Source organism: Sander vitreus, chromosome 7 (assembly GCF_031162955.1).
Source record: "Sander vitreus isolate 19-12246 chromosome 7, sanVit1, whole genome shotgun sequence".
NCBI lineage: Eukaryota > Metazoa > Chordata > Actinopteri > Perciformes > Percidae > Sander > Sander vitreus.
Genome location: NC_135861.1, coordinates 13,632,056 through 13,652,644, shown reverse-complemented (window position 1 = coordinate 13,652,644; position 20,589 = coordinate 13,632,056). Strand labels below are relative to the sequence as shown.

General features: G+C 38.9%; 1 protein-coding gene across 1 annotated transcript in view; it reads left to right on the top strand.

The window, feature by feature from the left end:
* The window catches only part of cntn3a.1 (contactin 3a, tandem duplicate 1), a 79,456-nt gene that overhangs the window by 46,474 nt on the left and 12,393 nt on the right, over positions 1-20,589 (top strand). The window contains exons 9-13 of the mRNA XM_078254732.1: positions 468-607; positions 5,124-5,256; positions 6,631-6,781; positions 17,050-17,177; positions 19,688-19,863. Of these exons, the coding sequence (XP_078110858.1) occupies positions 468-607; positions 5,124-5,256; positions 6,631-6,781; positions 17,050-17,177; positions 19,688-19,863 (728 nt within the window). The remainder of the gene's footprint in view (positions 1-467; positions 608-5,123; positions 5,257-6,630; positions 6,782-17,049; positions 17,178-19,687; positions 19,864-20,589) is intronic.

Genomic DNA, 20,589 nt, shown 5'->3' with positions numbered 1-20,589 from the left:
CATAAATATAGAGGCATTTTCTCTATGGATTTCTGGTTTTTCAAAAGACAAAAAGGGAATATAACTGCATTGCCAAAAATGAATTGCAACCTCTTCATTTAACTGTAAGCATCGCAATACAAATAATACGGTCAGCAAAACAGATTCTTGTAAAATATCTGCATCAGTGTAACTAATTCATGTTGGTTGTAGTAAATCCATTAGCTTATCTTTTAACCTTACAGTGAAGGGTGTCAACCAATCTATTAATTCTTCCACGTGTTAAGTTAAAAAATATTTCAAGTAGAGGTGAGCTTTGGGGTAATTGGAAGTGGATTTAGGATTTGTGCCCTTGGATGCCTCTTTAATGAACTCATTGCCCACTTGGTTGGTCCATTGATTTATTCTAAAACGGCTGCCTACTGGAAATGCTCAATGCTTTTGTAGTGTTAGTGTTCATTTACAGTATGTGGAATGTGACCTCACAGCTGCACCTCACTTGACTGAGAAGCCTCAAGATGTTCAGAAGACCATTGATGATACTCTGGTGTGGGAGTGCAAAGCCAGCGCCAAGCCCAAACCTTCATACCTCTGGCTGAAGAACGGAGAGCCTCTGGACCCCATGGAGGTGAGGGCTTTTTCTTAATCTTTTTTTTTTTTTTTTTATTGCTTTTAATGATAAAACATCAGATAAAAAACATCAGATAATCAGTCAAGAGCGTCCACCACCCTTTCATATTATAGTGCCAAATAAAGAAGAATATCCAATTATCAAATTTTACTTATTTACTATATTGTACATTTGAGTCCATGAGACCTGTGCGTGGTATAAAACAATAGATTAAATTAGATTATGAATTTGTGCTCTCAGACTTTAATCAACACCCAATCTTTTGTAGGTGTGCAACATTCTTTTGACAACACACACATTAAAACTGCTGAACGTGTCACCGCTCAGTCTGGCAGTCTTGTATTTAAATGGTATTGTTAGCAGAGTGTCAATATATTTTTTCCATTACAACAGCCCCTGGGCAGTTGAGTGGATGGAGATAAACATAATTTAATGTGTAAGATGAAAGATGATAAGTAGATTTAGCAGCATCTTACTTAAAGGATGCACTGTGTGTTACCACACTGTTTGCTGGATTCATTTTGCTGAGGAACACATAATGGTCTCAAACTCATAGGCTTGTACTTGGCAAGAACATGTCACTTTGAAATGGCTGTATTTGCTTCGGACTAAATTTGGCATTAAAAGTGTTTGTGTTTGTGTGTGTATGTATTGGGGGAGGGTGTTTGTATGTTTTGCAATGAAGCCAAAGTGATGCCATTTTCTGCCTGTCATCAAACAGGGCCTCAGCAGTTTAGTGCCGTTTAGTCGTTCCTATCTGCTTCTCTCAATTTTATCATTAAGTCTATTCTCTCTGGGGAGGGTGAAAAATGCCTTTTCATCCAAAATACATTTCACATTTAGGCAATTTGCCTCCAATTTGTGGAGTGAGTGTGCTTTCTGTCTGAAAAGAATGGCTCCTGTGAATCACAGTCACGGATAGTGTCAGTGTTTGGATTGGTTAATGAGCCCCAGACCAGTGCTGTTTTGTTGGACATGTCTTTAAAAGGAGGCAGGTGGGTTTAGTTTTTTGTACTGTAACTTGAATTGAGAGCTGAGATAATATTCAAAATCTGGGACACTTTAATTAAAGAGCCGAATTACAATGCACATGCAAAAGAAGATTACAGAGTTTTGCACTCTAAATAGTTTGCCATTATGACCCAGACATAGTAATCTACAAAGCTTGTATGTGCAGCAAGTCATATTTTAATCCGTATAAATAGGGATCATTGTCATGAACATTTCCTCTCTCTGTCATTCGTGGCTGTTGGGTGACAAAGGTCACTCTCTCTGTTTGCCACACATCCTTAACCACAGGAAACCCTTATCACTCCACCTGTGCATCTCCAGTATTGATTTGTACATAACATTGTAAAAATCTGTTTGGTGGTTGACCAAGGTAACATATTCTCTGTACATGTGGCTATATTAATGAGGTGGGGTGTTACCATTTTCAAAATGCCACCATCAACAGTGGCAACAGTAAATCAATTTCCAAACCCAAAGGTCAGCGATGTAGAGAGAGAGAGGGAGGGAGAAGGAAAGGAAGGCCAAGTTATTCCTCATTAGAATGGATCAGTCCCCCCCCCCCCCTTCTCTCTCTCTTTATCACAGCATCTCTGGCACTCTTTTTTTTATCTTTCTTACGCTCTCTTTCAAGCTTTTTTTCCTCCCACTTTTCCCTCTCTATCTCCACCTCATTTTGGGCCCCCTCCATGGGAATTAAATGGCGCAGAGGAGGGCTGTCACTTTGAAATGTCACCACAGTGAAACAAGGACCCACTCACGCTTGTATTTTGTTCACTCCACTACCAGCTCCCCGTTACATACATGAGAGTGTGTTTTTGAGATTTTTCTAACTTTGACCTCCAAAGTCAGGGAGCTGCCTTCTGAGGAGTTACTGTTGTTGTTACACACATCCAGTGCACCTACTGCAATCAGGAATAGGATCATAACATCACCGGTATACAAAAAAGCACCCATGATTTGCCTTTTCACAGCTCAACTTGGAACAGTGCTGGTATCAGAAAAGTCAAGCATAATTAATGATAGCCATAAAGCAGACAAATGCCACCATTTGTCTCTAGTGATAAAGAGATTGTGATAGAGCCAGCACTGAGTCTCTGAGGGTTATTTAACAGGGCACTGGGTACAGAATAGCATAGTGTGCACTTACAGATTTTTTTTAATCTATTTCTCCCCCCATGGGCCCTTGCACTGTGTAACCTAAAAAAAGGACCATCTATTCAAAGTCGCTATGGCTGTCTCTCTCTCTCTCTCTCTCTCTCTCTCTCTCTCTCTCTCTCTCTCTCTCTCTCTCTCTCTCCATCATCCCAATGAACACACATATCTCATCCAGCCCCGGTCAAAAACCAAGGGACTTGTTGTGTTCCACTTGGAAACTGCTGCATCTATCCTCACCCAGGACCCCCCTCTGGTGGTGGCTTTAGCGCCAGGTCAGCCCTGTGTCCATTGTGTGACTGGGCCTCAGTGAGAGCCCTATTTGAAGATCCTCAGCAGTGTCCCTGATTGATGTTAAGGGACAGTCCTTGTCTTTTCAAGTGGCAGTGCTGTAATGATTTCAGACGACAGACAGACTGGCGGCAGGGCCCTCTGGACTACTTTGTCAGTGACATTAAAAGGTCTGGCTACACTCAATGGGAAAGACCAAGGGCAAGAACAATGAGTGCTGCCACACTTAAATTGACACAACTATAAAAAGGGAGCAGAAAGTAGTGCCAATCCTTGTAAAGGTCAAAAGGAGCAGTGGGAAGAAAATAACTTTTTTCGGGTGTTGTAATTACTATCTGCACTCTGTGTAGGCGTTCATAAAATTGCATTTATTTTTAAACCAATGCACTGATCCATCGCCATGACATGCCAAGTTTTTCCCTTTGCCACCTAACACTCTATGAGACTTGATGGAGTATATAATAGCATACTTGCTCTACCTTCTTTCTAAATAAGTCCTCCGAGGTTTGATTTCAACCACCGTTTGATGTCTAAGTGCTATGTTAAGCAGCGGGGGGTTACATCTAGTCACTGCAGGCCTATTAAGACCACAGAAAATTAGCTGAGTTTCAATTATCAACCCCCCCCCCCCCCCAAGGAGAGAAAAGTGTGGCTAAAGCTTGAATTAGAACAGGCCATCCATCAGAATGAAACCAGTTGGCATCGTGGTACTTAAAATGTCCATATATAGCCCTAATTACCCATCTAAAGGCAGTTTTGGTCCAGCATTTTCATATTAACACTTGGTATGCGATACTATAATGGCACTAATTGGAGTGTTTTTAAGCTTTCCTTAAAAAAAGATCCTACACATTTCTTATATAAAGTGAAAGGTCATAGTCAGTAATAGAATTCACATTCACTTTTTATTATGCTATCTGACCCATTTTGTTGACCCCAAAAAAAACAACACAACAATAATATGCTATTAAAAATATAGTAAACCACACACATTATACTGTGCCAAGTAAAGAAACTGTAAATAAAAAAGTAATGGCAGTAATATTGTTGTTTTTCTGAGTACTTTTCTTTTTTTCTTCTTTTACAAATGGCCACCATAAAACAAATAAACCTGTGTGAGTCACCACTGTAATTGCTACGTAATTGCTCGTAACTATCACCATCCTGAAAGTGTAAAAATGAGCACTTATAACGACTGGATGGTTAGCTAATTATATTGACATAAGTGTAAAATTACCAGGCTTTAGATAGACATATAATTATACAGATTACTGGGTTGTGGAATCGAAATGCTCTTGTATATCAGAAAACATTGAATCTAGTATGCTTGTACTTAATTTTCTTTTTATATAATGGTATTGTTATATAAACAGGTGTCAGTCCTTTTTAGAGATTTAATGTCAGATTTGTTAAAGGATCATTCATTGAGGTCTCTCAGACAGCATTTTAATGTGAATCTGAGGCCAGTTACTGTAACCTGTTAGCATGCTGTTTGTTCAGAAGCTCTGAGGATTTTATCTTCCTTTGTCAACAGCGGCTGATTAAACTCCTGTCTTCAATATCAATATTTTTATATTAACAATGGATCCAATGACTGCGTGTCATGTAAAAAGGGGGCTACTATAGTGACAAAACCACAGAGAATTACTATCCACTGTACACTACTGCAGCAGTAACTGAAGACGGACACAGTTCGTGACTAGCTGGAGAACCAGATATCTTTCTTAGGAGTCAGTGGAGACAAAATAGATAAAAAGATGGTGACATTTATTATTTCTTCCTCTTTCTCCAAGTGTCTAAAAAAAATCAATCAATGCATCTTCAGGTCCTGATTAGATGCAAAACTTGGGCTGCACTGGGGCACATTTTTTGTGCCAGAGGCAACCACTCAAGCCTCCTGCTGACTGGTCCCCCTTGTCTAAACATATTAAGTTTTTGTTGTCAAGTTAGCACAGCGTATTCCATTTTGAATCATGTAGTGCTAAAAGTGTGTGTGTGTGTGTGTGTGTGTGTGTGTGTGTGTGTGTGTGTGTGTGTGTGTGTGTGCCCATGTTTTTAGCATGATAGGGTTCAGGCAAATAATGGAGTGCTGACGATCAGTAGCTTGAATCTGGCTGACATCGGCATGTACCAGTGCGTGGCAGAGAACAAACATGGCCGAATCTTCACCAACGCCGAGCTCCGAGTCATAGGTAAGCCCAAACACACAAGACTTTGTTTATTTTCTAAATACATTCAGTTAAGCTGTCCTGAAAAATGCCCGTTATGATTTCTCAGAGCCCAAGGTGACATCTTTAGCAGAAATTCTAAATCCAAACATATGACATTTTCAAAACAAAGAAAAGCAGAAATTCCTGTTATTTCAGAGGCATCAACCAGTCGATGTTTGGCCTTTTCTATGAGTATGAATATAAAATATAGATTATGAAAATTGTCGTTGATAATATTTTTGTCGATCAACTAATAAAATAATCGATTAGTCTTTGATTTGTCGGTCATGAAATAAAATGCCAAATTCCGAATTTCAACTTTGATATATAGCCTTAGTGTTACTATTATTTACAGTATTAATGCTAAACTTTTCAAATGTTCATCCTTTTGTATGCCACCATCATGATATTTGGGTGTTTATCTCTTTATCATACAGTCATGAAAATATAATTCAAAAACAATACATGGCAGAATGTCTTACTTTGGTTACATGGTCCACCCTACAGACTAGAGGATCTATTTAAATTGTGCAGTACCTTGCTACATTCATTTAACATACATGAGGATAAACAGATATTATTGAAACTATAACTCCTCCAACTCTGGCTTTAAGATTTGAGTTCATATACATTCCACCCATGTGTTATTATAAGACAAGTATGACAAATGCCTGTTGTGTTGTTAGAGGAAACACTGGCATTTTACACTTAGTGTCAATAAATAATTGTGAGATGCAGCGTGTGTGTGGTAATACATCTGAATCCTGATGTGTATTGCTGTATATACCCGTGCACCCACATGCATTGGCAGGTGCTCAGCCATGTCACTGGCGCCAGGCTGTGTGATCACTTTAAAGAGCTTTCTGCTGAGTCGGTGCGCATACAAAACAGCTCCAGACGACGGCGCCTTAGTAATTAAGGCCTAAAGGAGCAGCAACAAAGCCTCCCTATCGTTTTACATTCTCGCACTTTTGCTTCGGAGCCCTGCGGCTTAATTCTTAATGCATAATGTCCTCCTCAGGAAAATTCATGGAACTGAAAAAAAACACCTTTCACATAAAAGGTCTTCTTAAAAATTATGTACCGTGCCTGTTCTCCTGCAGGTATGTGTGCATGTCTGAGTGTGTGAAAACAAAGTGTATGTGTGTAGAAAGAGAAGGATGTAAGAATTGACCTACCTAGTGGAAGGAGTGACCTGCATGTTTTTAGGATACTCCTCCACTCTCATTTTCTCAATAGCTCTACCCCCATTTGCTCCTCTTTGTCTCTTCTGACAGTAAATTGTACCCCAGCTCTGTTTTTCACCTTGTCTCCCTCACAATACTTACATTCCTTTCTTTCTACTCTTCCTATCAGCCATCGCTCCAGACTTCTCCCAGAACTTGTTGAAGGCCCAAACTCTGGCCCGACAGGGTGGCGACATTCTGATCGAATGTAAGCCCAAGATGTCTCCCCGGGGTGTGATTTCTTGGAGGAAGGGGAAGGAAGCCCTAAGAGAGAACCACAGGTACCAGGTTTCTTTGTGTAGAGCAGTAAGTGCATTGTTTGTGGGATCCCAGTTGTTTAGTTTGTCTGCTTTACTTGCAGAATCGTATTTCATCGACTTATTTTATTTCCCCTACTTTATATTCATGGTGACAAACTCTAAAGAACAGAACCACAGTGTGACACAATACAATTTGAATTGCATAACACGTTCTGCACTCCACCACTTTCCCCCTATCTACATTTCTTCCCTCAACTCCATTGTACTTTTCTCTCCTGGCTGTACTCAGAGCTGGTTTCTGCACTGTTTACTTGAGGTAATTGGCCGTTCCTAGACTGCGGCACTTCGATCGATGCACTGATCCATCAGCTCATTAGCAGCATGTAAGACCTGGAGGGCCATTAGAGCACAAGGCAGACGATCCAGGCTACAATCAAGACAAGCAAGAAGCGGGTGAAATCCCCAAAAGGACTGATCAATGGCTAGCCGCTGAACAACATAAATTCTTGTGTGATAGTTGTGGTGACACCAGGGGAACTAGCTGGGCACCTTGTTTTATTAGAAATCAGGTTAAGTGCAGATCAATGCAATATTGCTGTGTGCTGGAGAGGAGAAGAAAAAGGAAAAACAAATGTCAATCAGACAAGAAAAACCAATTCTCCCCCTGAAGATACAATGCTGGTCATGCAGCAGGAGGATGTAAAATCAGTGATTGATCAGGCTTTCTTCTCACATGGCAGCACGAGGGAGATTTGCAGTTATGGTAGAATGCAGCTTCAAACAACATGGCCTTCATATCATTGTCCATTGCTACTGTAGAAGTGAATTTGACATGTTTTCTCTGTTTCAAATGCAGTCAACTGCACAAAACGCCAATTACAGGTATAAACTGTCTACTAGGGCTGAAACGATTCGTCGAATAATTCGATTACAAAAAATATATTAATATTAAATCAATGTTACCAACATTGTAGTGCCGAAGGACGGTGTTTCCACACGGATCATTATTATTGTCGCACACCAGACACTGCTCAGTCTGCTGGCGAAACATGCCAGAGCGTAAATAGTCAAGGGGGTAAGCGTCTCCTCACAACCCGAACCTCCTATGGCGTCATTTTGATGCTAATAAGCACTCACCCCCCGTTAGCATTCCATTGACTGCCATTCATTTTGACGTCACTTTGACAGCGAATAACTTTACATCTAAAGCGTTTAAAGACTTTATTTGTCCATTGTTTATTTCTAAAGAAACACGACAATGTATAAAAGGCTCCATTACCTTGTACCTCACGTTATGGCTCCGTAGTATACGTTTTTGTAAAAATAGGCTAACGATTGTGTCATAACCACGCGACTTACTGTCGCATAGTAGAGGAATTACCGTATAGTACAGGAGAAGCTCGCAGGCAGTTTCGTCTCACATTAGCTGTTTAAGTTTAATTACTAATGTTAACTAGCATTTTAGTTAGCAATAATTAGCCTGTGTCCATGTTATCTCCTTACATATACCTACGCTCTCCGTCTCTGCAAGATTGGGAATGATTGAGATTTCTCTTGGCACAGCTACCAGAAGACTTACAACTTTCAGACAGGTTGTTCACGTCACATTACGTCGTCTCTCTCAGTTGGAGGCTGCGCAGTAACGCTCCTTCACTGGTCTCTGTCCAGAGCAACGGGATCTGTTGGTCCATTCTTCTATACTGTCTATGTAAATAGTGAGGGGCTAAGAAAAGAGACAGGCTGGAGAAAACGACAGAAAGTGTCCAAAGTTTGGAGTCGGTTCAAATGTAATTAAAACGAAAACTCTGTACAATGTATCTACTGCAAAATCGAACTAGCTTACCACAATAGCACGACATCAATGCTTCAGCATCTCAACAGAAAACACAGAGTCTAACTTAATTATCCATTCCACGAAGCGGACCCGACAAAAGTAAATCACGGAGTTGTATGGACGATGAAACTACACCAAACACAACAACTACCAAAAACAAAGACAAGAAAATACGTAGCAGTGACCACAATTTGATCTAAAGAGCCGACTTGTTGACCATCCCATCGGAGAAACGGCTGATTGTTGCGCATCACTCTCTCTCACTCTCTCTCACGGAGAAACGGGTGATCAACGATCTACTAGTATAAGTGTAACAGAGCTGTGTAGCATTGTAATGAAATATATAAATTAAAATAAATTGAATATAATTAATAGTTACATATACTTACATATAGGCCTATATACAGATCAATCTCAGGTTGAAACTTGTAGTTCTGAAAGTTAAGTTGCACAACTTAAGGTAATGTTTATGTATGTTTAATGTATGCCTTAGTTTGAGGTTGATGTCATTTCAGAAAATGTTTTCTTTAAAAATTTTACAATGTAATATGGCACTTAAATGCACTTCATATGTTTAGTTTTTTGAGAGATGATATTGTAAGCAATGTAGGCAACAAAAATGTAGCTTTTTCCGAAAATTTAACCAAACTATTGCTTATTATTGCTCTTCAATAAAACAAAAGTATTTCTTATCCGATTACTCGATTAATCGATGGAATAATCGGTAGAATACTTGATTACTGAAATAATCGATAGCTGCAGCCCTACTGTCTATTAGTATGTCCCCATTTTCTAAAAAGGTGCTTTGATATCATTTGATGATATTTGCACTGTTGCAGTTCTCACAAGCTCGAAACAGTCATTGTGATTAAATTGGAAGGAGCCAAAACACCTTCTTTTAGTTGTTACTAGAGATGGTCCGATACCATTTTTTTCTTCCCGATACCGATTCCGATACCTGAACTTGCGTATTGGCCGATACCGAGTATCGATCCGAAACCAGTGTGTCATATATTTTATTATGTTTCGACAACTGTATACTACTATCCCTGTATGGATGTGATATTATTTCTATCTTTGTTGTCGGTCTGGCTCAGGTTAAACTCTTTGTGAAACATGAATGCCACAGAACGTTCTTTTATTATGCAGTTTGACAGTCAGTTATAACGGAAAAAGAACATAAATAAACTACTTTAACGTATTTTTTCTTTAGGGCTTTATTACGTGGTATTGGGTCGGTGCATAAACTCCAGTACTTCCCGATACCAGCGTTTTAGGCAGTATCGGAGCCGATACCGATCGGTATCGGAACATCTCTAGTTGTTACTTTGTCAGGAAAAGTACTAAATGTTTTTTTGGAAAGCGTTAACTTTCAGCTTTCATAATCTCTTACTGTATAAAACACAGTGTGGGTTACACAAATCATGCATTGATGCCTTTCTATTTTCAGTTTGATAACATCTTTATTTTGTGCAAGAATGTACCAGCAGGAGGCAAAGCACACCTGCCGACACATGCAGTGACGTAGTGGGGGTCCAGATTTCTCATTTGATATGGGATTAATTGTTCAACTGGCTCAGCAGCTTTTCCACACCCAACCTCTGGGATATCTATCCCCAACACAGTTGGGGTGCAGCAGGTTTAGTTATGTTTCACCTCCCTCTATCAGACAGTATGTTAAGGAAACTAAAGGTGCGACCCAATTGTTAAAGGGGAATTTTGGTATTTTTCAATTTGGACCCTATTTTCCCATGCATTTGTGTCTAAAGCCCTATTCGCACGTGACTAGTATTATCGAAAATCTTTAAGATAACACAAAGCTACGCTGTCTGTACTCAGCGAACTCCTCTCTCCCCACCTGCGTTCCACACAATAAACATCCATGGGTCCGCACCGCTGTCTTCCTACAAGTCACTTCACGAGATTTCAGAACGAGACTTCACCATCTTGCCCTAATGTAGTCAGACAATCTGTGCCTGTCAGCAAAAACAGCAATGGACGGAAACTGACAGCGGGGTTACATTGCAGCCGGTTCACGACTGCCGGTTATAGCGTTCTAGCTCAATACTGGACCAATTTAAAATATTTTTGTTCACATTAGTCACTTAGACTCCAGTTAGAAAAATACAGAAATTCCCCTTTAATACAGAGGCCAGGCTGAGACATTTCGGTAACAGGAGAGAGATGTTTTATTTGAGGGGGAGTAGTATTGAAAGGAAAATGCATCCATACCGCAATATCAATCTCGCCCATTAAGGCGAGATTTCCCATTTGAGATTTAGAGTTACAGCCGTGGCCTGAAGTGAGTGAGCTGCATACAACATGCTTTGACAATATAGTAGGAACTCTCACAAACCTGTTCCCCTGTCTCTGGCTCGTTAACATTGACTTTCCTTCACATCGAAATGGGTCTGCTACCAATGCTATTACAGTGGTGGCACAACACTAATCCATCCCACTGGCTCAACTAAAATACCCATAATTCCTTCTAATCTTCTAGGGATAATGTTTTCAAGGATCTGGAGCAGGGGAGAACAGATCAACTAAGAACGAGGCAGGATCTGATTAGTTAATGAAATCACATTACGTTGATACCTATATCAGTACATATCCAAGGCATGAATAACAAGATAGCATCATAACAGGGTTGCTGTGCACTTACGCAGGGAGCTATGAGGTTAACGATGAAGTGCTTACCCTAATTTAATTTCACTGCTGACCACTGCCAGCTATTGTGAAACGGATATAGGAAATAGCTCTCAGGAATATTACCTTTTAGATTGAACCACTGTAAGATTGTTACGCTAAATGATATGCATTGCTTCATCATGTAATGTGAATCAATTTATAATCCTGCTACTAAAACAGCAAGAGCTTTCTGGATGTGTTGCCAATACAGAATGTGCATTGCTAGTGAATGAAATAAGCAGTACTTGTAGAATACCGCTAGTTCCTAGTAATAAACTGAGTTAATTATGCAATCCTTCTAAAGTGGTTAAAATAATGTTTTTCATTTACAGCCTCTTAGTTTTTTGTTACACCATGGAGAGCCAGAGCAGGCTTTTAGATTACAGCCAGTACTCACTTTAACACCGGCCAATGAGGTTGAGGTAAAGTGCCTGTTTACTATATCACTATGCTCAAGTTTTATGTAGCCCACAAATTCCTTCAATACCTTAATTGCTCCAGGGCAACGTTTGAGAGAGAAGGGATCAATGTGAAAACATTTCAGACGGATAATGCTCCTTACATCTTTATCTTGCACTGTCCCTTTGTAGCTTTGCTGAGAAGGAAGTCTGACATAGGCTGCTGCACAGTTTAATGGCAAGTCTTATCCCTGTGACATCTCATATCCATAACTCTTTGTTATAGTCCTATAGTACAAAGGAAGGCCCTCAGTTCAGTTAGGAGAATATACCCCTGGCTCCATGGAGAATGGGCTCTGTAGAAGAGACTAATGTAGTTTAATTCTTAGAGCCTATAAGGCGATGCAGGTCATTTTTGATCATTTTGGGAGGTCCAGGCTGCCTTCAAGGAATCTTTTAGAAAGGAGCGTTCAAGTTCCTTTCAAGTTCTACTTTCAAACCAGTTAGGTTTGAAACACCAGCTCAACCCCATTACACTGTGCAGTTTAGAGGATAGGTTGGGAGCTTCTATTGAGGATTTGCAGGGCAAGGCATTTATCAAGTAGGTAAATAACAATGTGGTCGAGAAATCGTTCTACACCCGCGATTAAAAGGCAGTATCAGAAAATTGATGGAATACAATCGGACCAAATTGGCATGACTTTTCTGACTGATGAAATGAACTGTAGCTCGACTTTGTAAAAGAGGTGAAGCTCTTTGTGCTCTGTCAATAACACATTTCTCCCATAATGATGGGATGTTTACCCAGTGTAGTTACTTTCTTTTACAAATTACTCTTCCAGACAGAAATCCCAACACATGGCAATGATCATGAATACCCCTTGTGTTTTAAACTGCGGCATCAGAAAGTCTAACAACTCCTTCACATCATGACATCTTAATCTGTGTACATGAGGCGTAATGGTTATTGTTTTTTTGTAATAACTTTATTAACACCAGGCCAACTTAATTGCTAGCTCTACAAGTAATGGCTGTCTTGTTAGCTGGAGGGGATTCATTTTTTTACAGTGATATTTTATTGATTGCTGTAGGCATCTGTCATCATGCCTGCCCCCTCTGGGGAGATGGGAGCTGGTAGAGGCTAAGCATTGCTTTAGGACATCTCGCCAAGGCAGATTCTTGACTTCAGTGTGACAACTGAAGGATGGGCTTTGCAACAGCTAGCCTGTCCTGCCTACAACACATTAAGTGACGATCAGTAAAGGGGGATTGACTCTTTATTTGACTTTGTTGTTTTCTCCAATGTGTTGTCAGGGCACTGCTGCAAGTACATAATGTACAGGTCTTGAGATGTTAAACCTCAACTAAAAAATATTTAGAAGATTTGCGTAACTTCATTGCCTTATCTGATGCTCCTAGTTTTGAGAACGTTTTGCACATTTGTATCAACAATCAACAAATTATGACACTTTGCAAGAGGTTCAATCGACATCACAAGAAGTCACACGAGATGGGAGGAGGTGTCTAATTCATGCTTGTTTGATACATCCATTTCTCCCCAAAGTAAGAGTTTTTAACCGATAACAGGACAACATTGTCTTTGAATCCATTAGGACCCCTCTTCTGTATATGATAACCCATTCACATTGACAGACAAGCCACAGTTAGATACCTACCTCAGCTTTAAATAGTAAAATTAACAGAGAAAATACAGCTAGATTATGCACTATTACATTCTGCTGACACTTCTTTACAAGAACAAACATATTTAATCAGTTTTTATTTCACACTGTTTACTTTGGACAAACAAGATAATGTAAAAAAAAAAATTACTACACAAAGCATTATCGAAGCACCGGCAAACTGTGAAACAGGGTGAATGCAGGAAGTAAGCAAAAACTCGGAAACTATACTTTAATAACAGGAAAGAAAAAATTATCAAACCTGAGTAGTAGGTATTAAAAATAAATAATTTTGTGATTCATTATAACAAGCTAATATAAGTGACATCTGATCATTTTTTTATGAAATAAGGGCTTGAATTGAATGGTTCTGTTGGATGAATAAATCCTTTTAGCTTTTAATCAGAGAGTTCTGTGCAGCATGTGGACAGTTTTTCCACTAAAGCAAGGGTTGTGGGGAATGCTTTATAAGCATCCTTAGTAAATAGAATTAATCAAACCATTTATTTTATTTTTTGTGTGCTTCAATCACCTGTGATCTTGCCATTCATTTCACTTTTATAAACAAGGCATCTGTGGATCTCACCCAACAACTTCCACTTCAGTGTTTTTCTTTTTTTTCTTCTATCCTTGACTAGAAAGGGGCAAAATGAATGGCATTATGCATTTTTCCTTACAAGTTCTTTGTGCACATGTTCTTTTGTACACACTGTATGCTTTTAAGGACTCATCCCTCTGCACATTTTCAACCGGGGCCATCAACATTTCTAAAGTGTAGCTTTTTAGCTTTGAAATGTCTACCCTAATGTTACTCTGCCAGTACTTAAAATAGTTTGTGATGTGTAGTTTATAATTAAACACAAATATGAGCAAGCAAGTGAAATGACAAAAAACTAAGCTCATCAATGAATTTAATTGTTGCTCTGAGATGAAACAAAGATAACTCAGCAACATAAACGGATGGACTGGAAGCATATTCACTTTATTTAAGCAGTGCCCTGTTGCTGTTGCCCATCTTTCATGTTTGGCTTCATGTCACTCAAGCACCTTATTGGCTGGCAAAGTAGAAGCAGTACTCTCTCTGTCAGAGGAAATCTGCCAGGCTTGACTGATGACACCAACAGATGAAATGAGTCTTTGTAATTTGACTCGCTGGAGTAATCTGTCATAGAGGTTCAGCTTATTACCATACAACCAGGCAGGTTGAATTTGAAATTCACTGACATAAACAAGACTCCATTGGATAACATTCAATAACTGGTTGGGTTGGATATTAGTAGTAGTAGTTGTTGTTTGTACTTTTTCTGTTTGCTCTTTTTTGTCCAGGTTAGAAATGAACAGCTGCAGAGCTCTTAGCAGTCATTGCATGCAATATATGAATCTAACAATACTATGAACTAATTGATTTCAGTGCTGCTTTAAAAATGTGGGTTTAATTGACTTATTTTGGGCTGCAACTCTGTTGAATGTTTAAGGCACAGTTCTTTGGTTGAAATTTACACTGCATTTGCCTCCTCTCTTAAGGGTGTATTTAGTGTGTAGTGTATTCAAATAAATACCTACCATGCACGCAGTGACAACCAGTTTCTTAGGTAACAGCCCAGTTTTCTGGACATACATACATTTTAGTGTATTCATGTCTGCTGAAGCAATATTTCTAACATCACACGCTTATAAAGTATGATTAGATCTACAACATTCAGTTATTCAGAATCCCCCTTGATATCCCCTTGAACTCAAAACGAGACTTTCCACCCATAAAGTGATCCTTGCTGAGAAATCAAACTGTATCTCTTCACACTGAGTCACGCTATGTCACGCTAAAGAACAGGGAGCCAATTAAAATTCACTGAGATAAACTCTAGGCTAAAGTTGAAATGCTTTAGGACACTGGACTTGCTCATTTAGAATAGATTGTTATGCACTTGTTACACACACACAAACAAACATACATACATATATACACACACAGTTGTGTTCAGTGTGTTTAAAAAAGTGAATAATAGCTTTTAATTCCATAATATCAATAAATTGGGAATACTGCACATTCAATTCCAAATCAAAACATGACCAAAATTGATCAAGTTTGTGTTATACCTTTACAGAAAGTGAAGTAAAAGGAATATTATGCTGTTCAAAAAAAATAGCAGTATTTGCATTTTTCTTTCAAAACAAAAAAAACTCAAACATTTACTGTATAAACTGAAAAAATGTCTCAAGGGTTTGCTTTACTTTGAATCACTGCACTAATATTTAGTTGCATAACCATTATTTCTGAAACCTGCTTCACATCTGTGTTGCATGGAGTCGACCAACTTCTGGCACCTGTCAACAGGTATTCCAGCCTAGGACGATTGAACTACATTCCACAATTCCTCTGCATTGCTGGGTTTTGCCTCAGAAACAGCATTTTAGATGTCACCCCACAAGTTTTCTATGGGATTGAGGTCTGGGGATTGGGCTGGCCACTCCATAACATCAATCTTGTTCATCTGGAACCTTTGGAAGACTTTGCTCACTTACTGGTGTGTTTTGGGTCATTGTCTTGTTGAAAGACCCATTTCAAAGGCATTTCCTCTTCAGCATAAGGCAACATAACCTCTTCAAGTATTTTGATGTATTTAAACTGATCCATGATCCCTAGTATGCGATAAATAGGCCCAACACCACAATATGAGAAACATCCCCATAACATGATTTTTGCACTGTCTACTGTCTGCGGCCCCTAGACCCAAAAAGAACAAGTTTGCTCTCATCAGTCCACAGAATGTTGTGCCATTTCTCCTTTGGCCAGTCAATGTGTCCTTTGGCAAATTTCAACCTATTCAGTACATGTCTTTTTTTCAGCAATGGGACTTTGCGGGGGCTTCTAGCTGATAGCTTTGCTTCACATAGCCTTCTTCTGATCGTAACAGTACTCACAGGTGACTTTAAGTCTTCTTTGATTTTCCTCGAGCTGATCATTGGTTGAGCCTTTGCCATTTTGGCTATTCTTCGAGCCATTCGAATGGTAGTTGACCGTTTTTTCCCACGTCGTTCATGCTTTGGATGCCATTTCAAGGCATTTGAAATAATTTTGGCTGAGCAGCCTATACTTTTCTGCACTTCTTTATATGTTTCCCCCTTTTTAATCAAAGTCCGCTGTTCCTCAGAGCAATGTCTGGAACGACCCATTTTTCTGAGTATTTCAGTGTGAAATTCACTATAACCAGCAAGCACAACATTTGCTTCCTTCCTTCCTTAAATATGGGCCATAATTGACACCTGTTTCTTCACAGATTCCATCACCTCACTAATTGAACACAACACTGCTATTATTTTGAACATGCCCCTTTCAATTACAGATTCAATTACACAGAATGAGCAGCATGCATGTCATGACTGTTGGGTCTGTTGGTTTTCTATGACACTTACTAGTAAATTATTTGCCATGTAGAAATATCACTTCTACCAAAAAATGTATAAATTTATGAGGTTAGTGATGTTGGACTGCTATTATTTTGAACACAACTATATATATATATATATATATATATATATATATATATATATATATATATATATATATATATATATATATATACAAGCTTCCACAAGTAGAGCTGTATTTCAGTTTAACTTTATTAACACTGGTGCACTGTCAATTGGCCTAATGTGTTCATATATATGCTCTTTTTTTACCCACAGAGTTACTGTGTTGGATAATGGCAGCCTACGGATTTCCAATGTTACTAAAATGGATGCTGGACTCTACACATGTGTAGCCAGAAACCAGTTTGGGGTAGCCAGCAGTGCTGGCAGCCTATTGGTTAAAGGTAAAATATTATTTTCTTGACTTGGCTTCAACCATCAGCCCTGGTTGGTTTATTGTAAATTGCAGCTGGATATTGCTTGTTTGTTGTTTATTTCATCCCCAAAAGCTGTTTCCTTGGCAATAACTGCTGCACATACAGTAAATTATACAGTTAGAGCAATAATCATTTATTAAGACAATATCATTATTAGACCAAACAATGCAATTACATCAACACCAAACATGTGATATATAAAGCATTAACACCATGTTTGCTTTTTGTCATGTATTTTATGAATGTTATGTGTTAAAAACCTTTTATGTAATCCATTTGAACATCAGGACTCCTGCAGGTTTTATTTATCCAGCCCTTATAATAAACTAACACATCAAACACAGAACACAGAGCAAATTATCTGGCAGTCTGCACAAGAATTGTGAGACACAACCGACCACTGCTGCATTTAAAATTAACTGACACTGACCATCACTGCACACTTGATGAACAAACAGTGAAGCAGAGTTGCTACAAAGACTACCCTCTTCTTACCTGACAGATATATACAGTCCAATTAGTTGATTGGCAGTGGCTGGAGGAAGCGAGACACAAGGCTCATTGCATTCATGTGCCTTAATGTTTAATTCATACTTTTTTGCACGGTGGCTCATAGCCATGCTCGGTTTGTTTAAGATTTCAATCCATTTAAATCACACACTTCTGCAGTGCAATGCATTTTCTAGGTCTTTCTAAAGAGCAGAGTCAACAACAGTGCTCTATTAAAATGCCTTTTGGTGATTCCTCTTCACAAATTTTTTGAATTGCAAATTGGCCTGCATAGAAGCCCGATTCAGCTTCCCCCCACAGCCTTTTGTACTGTATGTGTGTGTGTACTGTATGTGTGTGTTTTTATATTGGTCAGGAAGGCAAATTATATATTTATTAAATTACTGTACCCAAGTACTCAAGGAACTGCACAAGCGCGGTGCTTTGCAGAATAAGGTTTTAAAAACATAAAGTGATTTCATAAAATATTGCTCATTGTGAGTTTAATCTAGCCACCGTTATGTTACCAGCTACTGCTTACAGGTCAGTGTATCAATGTTTTAACGCTGAAAGGAAACATTATTGACAATGAATAAATATTTGTACTGTTGATTAGGGCTGCAACAACTGATAATTTCCATTATTGATTACTGTGAACATTATTTTTTTTTATTAATTGATGAATTGTTTAGTCTTTAAAATGTCATCACAATTTCCCATCCCGTCTTCTTCTTATGTTGTTCATACAACAGTCCAAAGCACAAATATATTTCATTTATAATGATAATGAAACAGACAAAAGCAGGACATCCCAAAATTTGTTAAGCAGGAAACAGTAAATAGTAAATTACATATTTGTAAAGCTGGCTTTGGTAATGACAAAGTAAATTATTGATCAACCAAATTATTGAATTTATTTAAAATGATTGGCAAAATTGTTGACGATAACATTTCAAGTCAATTGAAGAGGAATCAATTCAATTTTTTTTAATTGTGAATGTTGTACTTTGTACCAGGACTGTCTTCAGGATTCTGAACACTATGCTAAGATTCCACCAGAGGTTGTATCTATAAAATAAAAACAGCTTTTTATGGTAGTTTGCAATACATTGTCATTCCATAGGTTTACAGAATGAGAACCACCATGTACGGAGCACACTGAAGGGAATCAGCGAGCCAATTTGTGGTTTTCCTTCCAGTCATACAGTAACAGGAAATGAGCGTGACAGCTTAGCAGTCGGAAACAGAAAGTTTTACCCCTCTCAGTTTTTTTTTGGTGCCAAACTTTTCGAAGACTCACCTGGAATGCACTGCCATGACCAGTCAGTTCTTCTTAGTGGGTGTGAAATAAACAAGCTGGCTTGTTTTGACAGAGCTGAATATAGACCTTTACTCCTACTGACATGCTGCATTGGCTTGCCTGTCCATTAGTTGCTTATGACATGCATGCATAATTCACAGTGGACTGGTGTATGGCCTCTCAGCCTGTGCTATATTCCTTGCACTGCACTGCTGTTGAATGAGACACCCAGCTGAGTCAGACCAAAGATTATGTTAATGCACACCACGCTGAGGATAAAATAGGATGGCTTTTTGTCTCGGCACAAACAGAGCCAAATTATAGACTCGGATCTGACCTGCTGTAATGGTTGAGTTTTTCCTTTTGTTTGTTTATTTTACTCTGTCATTGTTTAGTGATATCAAGCTATACTCTGTTTTAAAACAGAGAAAGAGATGCAATATAAGCTCACCGGCAGACTCAAAAGTAATATATCTTGTTTGTCTCACATCTGGGACAGGATTTGACGAAGAGCAGGATTTGTTTTTGAGTGTGGCATGTTTTTTGCAATTATTTCTCAATGTTCAGGGAACATATATAAGTAAAAACAAGTTAGGTGTATTGCTATACATACAGCACACAGTCTTGGCAGTCTGAAAAAGCTATATCTACTCTGTTCCCTTTCTAACTTGCTGCTCCCTGTTTACAGAGCCAACTTTGATCACCAGTCCAGCAGGTCATCTGGACGTAACCGTAGGTGAAAGCATTGTGCTGCCCTGCCAAGTGTCTCATGACCCCACACTGGACCTCAAGTTCACCTGGTTCTTCAACGAGCAGCTCATCCACTTTGGAAGCCACTGGGCGTATTTTGAAAAAGTCGGTGGGGTAAGTGCAATAATGTCTTTAAGTCCTTTGTGTCTCTGTGTCTTCAGGGTAAGACATGAAGAAAATATGATATGTTGTAGCCAATAAGTCACACATGAACATCCCCTTCAGATCACAGTCATAACTGTGTGCTTCAGAAATTATATACACAGTTGAGTTGTTTAAATTACCTTTGCACTCTTCAGTGTGGCAGAACTACAATTAAAGCACCAGATTATTGTATTGGCCAAGATATGAGACAAGTTCTGAGATAAAAAAAAAAACACGCACTTTAATATCTTCTTGACAATCTGTTTCCACTTGAACATGGTGACTCTGTGCTTATGACTTTACCACTTAAAAAAGCTTTCAGCATCTGAAGAAAGGCTTAATGGAAAGCCAAATGTGAATAGTTACACTCTTTATAATACTCAAAATGTATTTCTTTACATCACCAATTTCTATTTTAAATGAAACTGTACACATATCTTTGCCTGTCCTGCTTGTTATTAACACATGAAGCATAGCGCAAGTTCTGGCAGGTCACGGCGTCAAGCTCGGCTATTATCTCAGCTCATAGCTGACAGTTCCTAAGCCAGCACACCAGCTGATGGCTCAGCTGATTCCCTCTTTTGATTGGATTTCCAAATAGCGTGCTCTATTTAAACTGCTTTTCCCAGCCTACCTTGCTGCATCTCTGCTAGCGCTTGCGACCCACCTCCACCCCAGCTCCTCCTTTTAAATTCA